Consider the following 7,257-nt stretch of genomic DNA (forward strand, 5'->3'; position numbering starts at 1 on the left):
TCTTTTCTTATGTATTTGTTTCTTGGCCATTCAAAAATTATCCTTCATTCAGCATAATGTCAAGGTTCATCTCTGTAGTAGTATGTGTCAGCACTGAATTCCTTATTGAGGCTGAATGATGTTCCATTAAATGTATTGACTACATTTTGTTTATCCCTTCATTTGTTGATGAACATTTGGGTTGTTTGCATCTTTTGGCCCTTAAGAATAATGCTGCTATGAACATGGGTGTACAAATATTTCTTTGAGCCTCTGTTTTCAATTCTTTTGGATATATGCCCAAAAGAGAAATTGCAAGGTCATAGTAACTCTATTTTTAACGTTTTGAGGAACTACCATACTGTTTTCCATGCAGGCTGCACCATCCTATATTTCTACCAGTGATGCTCAAGGTTTCCACTGTCCTGACTCCATCCTTGCCAACACTTGTTATTTTCTGTTTTATTGATAAGAGTCATCCAAATGGGTACAAAGTAATATTGTATCACAGTGATACAATGATTAGTGATGTTGAACATCTTTTCATATGCATTTTGGTCACCTGTATAACTTCTTTGAAGAATTGTCTATTCAACTCTTTTGCTTATTTTTGAATACTGTTGTTTGTTTCTTTTGTGTTGATTTATTGGAATTGTTCATATATTATAGGTATTAAGCCCTATCAGATGTATGATTTGCAAATATTTTCTCTCATTCCATCGGTTGCCTTTTCACTCTGTTGATAGTGTCCTTTGATGCTCTAATTTTGATGAAGTTCAGTTTATTTATTTTTTCCTTTATTGCCTATGATTTTTGCATTGTCACTAAGAAATTATTGCAAAGCCCAATGGCATGAAGATTTTACCCTATGTTTTCTTCTAAGAACTTTATTTTCTTAGCTCTTGCATTTAAGTCTTCAATCTATCTTGAGTTAATTTTCATATATGGTACAGTGTAAGGGTCCAACTTCTTTCTTTTGCATAGGGATATTCCATTTTCTCAACATCATGTGTTGAAAATGCTGTCATTTTCCCACTGAGTGGTTTTCGTACTCTTGTCAAGAGTCATTTGACTGTATCTGTGAGACTTTATTTCTGGGTTCTCTATTCTATTCCATTGGTTTATATGGCTGTCTTTATGCCAGTACCATACTGCTTTCTTTACTGTAGCTTTGTAGTGAGTTTTGAAATCAGGATGCAGGAAACCTCCAACTTCATTCTTCTTATGTATATTATGACTTGGTGCCTCAGTGGCAACTTCCACTTATTGGCCTGTTATAGTTCTATACTTTTTTATGCATGGCTGACACCGTTCCCCTTTCCCATAAGTCTTTCTCAGTCTCTTCAACAAAGGACTACATTGCTCCTTCCTCTGGGCTATCCAGCTAAAAGGAAGAAAGGGGTGAAGGAAGAAAGAAATGTGACCTGTTTTGTGTCGAAGGCACCTGTCTTGTGACTGTCTGTCTTCCCCACAGGGCATGAACAACTAAAGATATGTGTGCTCCCTGTACAGGGTCAGGGATATGACAGGCCTCACTTAATGTAGGACTGACAGCATGAGGACATCCTTCACTCTCGGTAGTTCTCTGAGAGAACATTCTGGATGATTGAGGCCTCAGCCTTGAATGCCAACACCTGCCTAAAATGTTTGATCTTTTTGCATGAAACTCTTCCTGCCTGGGTTTCAGACTCCATGCCTTCTAAATAGAAAACTCATACTGGCCACAGTCATCTTTCCTTGATGACTCTGGGTCATCGTATGTGTGTGAATCTTGGCTGCTACTCAAGAATGTTCTTTGTTGAGAGTTGATCTACCCAGTTTAATAGGTTCATTTGCCCCGATTTGGTCATCTTTTGCATTGTCTTTCCTGGTCTTTCCAGTTTTAATGACCTCTCGTGCACCATCAACCCATCAGCTGCCATTCTCCTTGCTGTCCCTGTGTAGCCTTGCCCCCTCTCTTCTAATTTGTTGTGAGTTGGGATATGAATAACAAGACTCTGGGTAAAACAAAAATAAACAGGCTCTGAGTGGGGTCACAAGGCTCACTGATAAGTCAAAGATTTAGGTTTTGTGCTTTAGAATGTCCATCCTGGCTATTTCAAAGTCCTTTTTGCTCCTTTCCTGATGCTTTGTTGGTCTCTGTGCTGCTAATGTGCCTGATTAGCTTACAGATAAGTCTTAGATGCATTTGAGGAGAGGCTACTATAAACGCAAACCTGCTAGTTTTGGATTAGGTAAGTGTGCAGGGGTTGGGGGTCAGCCTCAGGCATCTGTGAGGTAGATGGGGAGACAGAGCATGCAGGCAGCAGAACACTGCCCTAGTCCATCCCTACTACTACAGCAAAACACCTAAGACCAGGTAATTTATATTTATAAAGCACAGGAATTTATTCTCACAGTTCTGGACGCTGGAAGTTCAAGATCAAAGCCCCAGCAGTTTTAGTGTCTGGTGAGGGCCCAGTCTATGCCTCCAAGATGGCACCTTGTGGTTATGTCCTCACATGGCAGAAGGCAAAAAGGCAAAAGGGCCTGGCTAGTTCCCTTGGCCCTTTTTTAAGGTAGTGATCCCACTCATGAGGGAGAAGCCCTCATGGGCTCATCACTCCTAAAGGCCCTACCTCTTAGTACTGTTGCACTGGGGATTCAGTTTCAATATGAATTTTGGAGGCAACACAAGCATCCAAACTATAGCAAACCCCAAGGGCTGGGTGAGGGGGTTCCCTGTGGGGAGCATAGGAAGAAGTACAAGACTCAGCTGTCTTCTTCCTGTGACATTCCTCTTCCCTTCTCTGGAAGAGTCGTCCGAATCCAGAGCCCTCACTGTGGTGTGCTCAGGGACCTAAGCTCAGACCACTCCTTCCCTGCTTCCTGATTAACACCCAGAGATCTGCCAGCCTCATTTCCCACTGCCCCTATATCCAACTCACCCCAGGGACCACTGGGCACCTGGTCCTTCACATTTTCCTGATGTTTCTACTGCTGCCCCTCTTGCATCCCTGTTTGTCTGATAAACTTGCCTTTAAATGTGTATATGAAGGACTCTTTCTCTGGTATCTAATCCTAACAGGTGCTAGATCCCACGGAGCCCCGACCCAGCTGGGGACTACCCTGATTTCTCTCCCAGATCAATGTCCCTCTCCTCGGGGCTCAGCCTGGCCTGTGCCTGATGTTCTGGGATAGGAGAACTGGGGAAAGAAGGTTTAAGACCCTGCCTTTCACCTTTCTTTCCACCAAAAGGGGAAAAAAGAGGATCTGGTCCTCACACCCAGCCTTGAGATCCTTATATGATGCTGGGGATGGGTTGCAGGATAAGGCCAGTGAGAGCTGGTATGGGGTGGCAGACAGGACCAATGAGATCTGTTTTCCTGCTACTCCAGTCTGGGTCCTACAGCAGATGCATGCAGAGTAATATTTGTAAGACTGAAATATTCCAAATGCAGCTCATTTGGAAGGACCATGTGAGCAGATATCTATGTGTGTGGCATCTGGGCCCCTTGGCTAGATGGTGGTTGAGGTCAGTTTCTTTGTGTTAACCCCAAGAACATTCAGTAGCTCAGGGTTTGCAGAGGTTCTCAGGAGCACATCTTAGCCTTATCGGTGTTGTGAGGCAGGCAGGGCACAGGTCATACTGATGAGGACACCCAGGACCAGAGACATTCAGGAACCTGCCCAAAGGCATCTGTAGTTCAGTGAGAGGTGGAGCTGGGACTGGAATCTCAGCAGCCTGAGTCCCAGAGATGGTCTTCCCTGGAACCAAGGAGCCCTGTATCTTTTTCAGGGAAGGCCTCCTGACCACAACCACTTCATCTGTCACAGCACAGAATAGGAAGTATGGGTCAGGCATCAGAAGATGTGAATTCTGGCTCTGCCTTTTCAGAGATGGCCCTGTCTAGTTCCTTGGAATAAACCATGGTGTCTTCCCTGGCCTCAGTTTCCTACACTGTATAAAAAGAGAACGCAACGTCTCGGTAGGTTGGAGCGTGAGTACATGAGGTGGAGACCACTTTGCTAGGGTCGCAGTAGACTCCTCACCTCCTTCCCCTTGTCCCCCTCCCTAGGTAAAAGAAAATTGCATTGAACTCTTAAGAAAATTTGACTCCAGTCCTGGCTCCCTGGGCCTTGGTTTCCCCACCACACAGGAGTTTGAACACTTTGATTTCTGAAGTCTTTCTCACCTCTGGGGTTCCAATATTCTGCTCCTTTTCTCCTCTTCCTCCTCCTCCTCCTTCTCCTCTTTCTCCTCCTGCTTCTCTGGCGGTAGGGAGATTGCATGTATGTGTGTGCACATGTGTACATATACATGTATGTGTGTGCATGTAGTGGCAGCAGGGAGGGGTAAGGAAGGAGTCCTGCAGGGGTTGGTGGTGGCAGTTGGGAGAAAAGGAGGCAGGACTATATGTGCCAGCAGGGCTCAGAGTTTTCTCACCAACTAATGGTGCTTGGGACAGTTTAATCATTAAAGGAAAGGAATGAAGCCAGGAGCGCCTCAAAGTCCAGCCTGTTGTTGACTAACACTAACAGATGAGCAACGAACTGGCAGCAATGGGGCCTGGAGCTTCAGGGGACGGGGTCAGGACTGAGACAGCTCCAAGCGTAGCACAAGACTCCAGAGTTGGTCTGCACGCCTATGACATCAGCGTGGTGGTCATCTACTTTGTCTTCATCCTTGCCGTGGGAATCTGGGTAAGTGGGCCCTGAAGCTGGGGCTAGCAGGGGAGGTAGTAGTGGTCTCTCAGCTTGGGTGGGGCTGTGGAACTGGGGCAGGGCTAGGCAGAAAGAAGCAGATCATAGAACCATGGAGCCGAGATGGAAGGGCCTTCAGGAATCAGGCTCCTGATCTCCTCATTTTTAGAAGGGCAGAGAGCGGTGTGGCTGGTCTGAGGTCACACAGAGAGTCTGAGGCAGACCAGGCCCCCGACTCCTGACTCCTCTCTGAGCACTGCTGCCTTTGGCCCCAACCATCCCTGGTTGCCCTGAGCCTCACTCCTTCTTCCCACCCCAAGGCCCCGAACTCTGAGAACTCTTGACCCCTGGCCCTATCTCAGTCCTGCATTCGTTAGCATCTTGGTTAAGGTGATTTCTAAACGAGTAGGGGCTCATGTGCTCTCAGGGAAGTGTGCCAGGCTGATTCCCAGGTTACTCTATTCTCCATTGTTCCCAGGAGCCTCCGGCTATAGGCATGGGCCAGACTTTGGGATCAGGGAAACCTGAGTTCAGGTCCTAGCTGCAACAATGAGAGCCTCATGTCCCTGGGAACATATGAGGTCTATCAGCTTTCTCAGGTGAACAATGAGAGTGTTTCACACATCTGTGTGAAGAGACCACCAAACAGGCGTTGTGTGAGCAACATGGTTATTGATTTCACTTGGGTAGGGGCAGGCTGAGTCCGAAAAAGGAGTCAGCAAACGGGGGTGGCTTATCATTAGTTCTTACAGGTTTTGGAATAGGCGGTAGAGGTAGGAGCAACATTTTGCAGGCAGGGGGTGGATCTCACAAAGTACATTGTCAAGGGTGGGGAGAATTACAAAGAACCTTCTTAAGGGTGGGGGAGATTACAAAGTACATTGATCAGTTAGGGTGGGGCAGAAACAAATCACAATGGTGGAATGTCATCAGTTAAGGCTATTTTCACTTCTTTTGTGGATCTTCAGTTGCTTCAGGCCATCTGGTCACAACGGATATGATGGCTTAGCTTGGGCTCAGAGGCCTGACAGAGAGTAAGCACTACACTGTGATCATTCAGCAACAGGACACACTGCAGCACCTGGCACGGTGCCTGGTGCCTGATCAGCAGGCAATAAATGACTGCTGTTATCACCATGGCGTTCTGCAGAAGTGTGAGCACCTTTAGACTCTGCTGTGATTCAAGTCCCAGATGGTCACTTCCTAGGCTGTGGCCAAGTCAGAAACCCTCTCTGGGCCTCAGTTTCCTCATCTGTAAAGGGAGGTGAACAGTCCCTGCCTTCTAGTGCTGGAATGAGGAAGAATTGGGCTAACAGATGATCGCTGGGTCCTGGAAGTGGCCAGTCAAGAAAAGCACCAACTCCTCTGTGACTTTGGACAAATTACTTCCAATGTTGGGCCTCCATTTTCACATCTGTAAAATGGATCTGTTTTGCTCATATGGCCTCCAACAGAATGAGAGCTGACAAGCGAAATACAAGCAAAAGCTTAACAAGCACAAGGCGTCACACACATTTATCACTCCCTGGTGGCTGATTATTTTCCCATAGGGGAAAGTCAGAGAACTGTTGGCTCTTGCATTTGAATAGCTGCTTCAAGTTCATCCTTCCCTACCCACTGCCCTACCCTCACCCTGTGTCTCCAGAGAACATTCCAACAGGCTGCTAACTGACCACCTACTGGTGTAAGACAGGGAGGTCCTGGATGGGGCTCAGTGGCGTGATCTGACTTCAACCCAGGGAAACTCCAAAACAGAACCCGTAACTCTGCTCAGGGCTCAAAGTCTCACAGTCAAATTGCAGCCCTCTCTGTCCTCCTGCCTCCAGTATGGGAGCCCTGTTGGGAGCAGGGAAGGGATCAGCTCAGAGAAAGGGTGAGCACTACACATCTAAGGAGGCGATACTAAATCATCCTCCGAAAGCGCACTTTGGGGAAGGAAGGATAAGGGGACAAGAGTGCACAATCAATGGCTTCACACACATGACATCCGTTACTGCCTTTGCTTTTCGCACTGGATCTGGGAGATGAATGGTGAGGCTCACCGAGAAAGTGACCCTCCCAAGATGCATAGCTTAGAAACCGTGGAACCAGCCTCAGGCAGCTCTCTTCTGCCTCAGTTTTCTCCCTCTGTGTCCCCAACAGTGCCTGCACCAAGGGGCAGAAAATATGCAGGGAGGGGGCTGGGCAGAGGTTCAGAGAAGCTTGAGAAATCCTCATCTCATCTATTTCCTTTCCAGTCGTCCATCCGTGCAAACCGAGGGACCATTGGCGGCTACTTCCTGGCCGGGAGGTCCATGAGCTGGTGGCCAGTGAGTTGACTCTTCTTAACCACCCCCTAGTGCAGAGGCTCCCAACTCTCCTCCTCCCCACTGTCCAAGCCCTTGTCCCATCTTCTCACACCTGGACTAAGGCAAAGACCTCCCCGTTGTGTTTCCTGACTCTGGGTCCCTTCTCTCCCGCCCAAACCCACCCTGCAACCTGAGTGGCCTTGCTAGCACACACCTTGGACGAACATCCCCTGGCCCCTCCTAGGTGTGGCCCTACATCTGACACTTGACTTGCAGTGATGAATCTGGAATGTCCCCGTCCTAGAGA

At 47.4% G+C, this 7,257-nt stretch overlaps 1 protein-coding gene across 3 annotated transcripts in view; it reads left to right on the top strand.

Moving 5' to 3' along the window:
- The first annotated feature begins 4,448 nt into the window (after nt 1-4,448).
- SLC5A9 (solute carrier family 5 (sodium/sugar cotransporter), member 9) overlaps nt 4,449-7,257 on the top strand; it is a 78,697-nt gene continuing 75,888 nt past the window's right edge. For all 3 annotated transcript variants that reach the window (XM_012000344.1, XM_012000346.1, XM_012000345.1), the window contains exons 1-2: nt 4,449-4,662; nt 6,900-6,971. In XM_012000344.1, the coding sequence (XP_011855734.1) occupies nt 4,501-4,662; nt 6,900-6,971 (234 nt within the window). In that variant the 5' untranslated portion in view covers nt 4,449-4,500. The remainder of the gene's footprint in view (nt 4,663-6,899; nt 6,972-7,257) is intronic.

Source organism: Mandrillus leucophaeus, unplaced genomic scaffold (assembly GCF_000951045.1).
Source record: "Mandrillus leucophaeus isolate KB7577 unplaced genomic scaffold, Mleu.le_1.0 Scaffold626, whole genome shotgun sequence".
Taxonomy (NCBI): Eukaryota; Metazoa; Chordata; class Mammalia; order Primates; family Cercopithecidae; genus Mandrillus; species Mandrillus leucophaeus.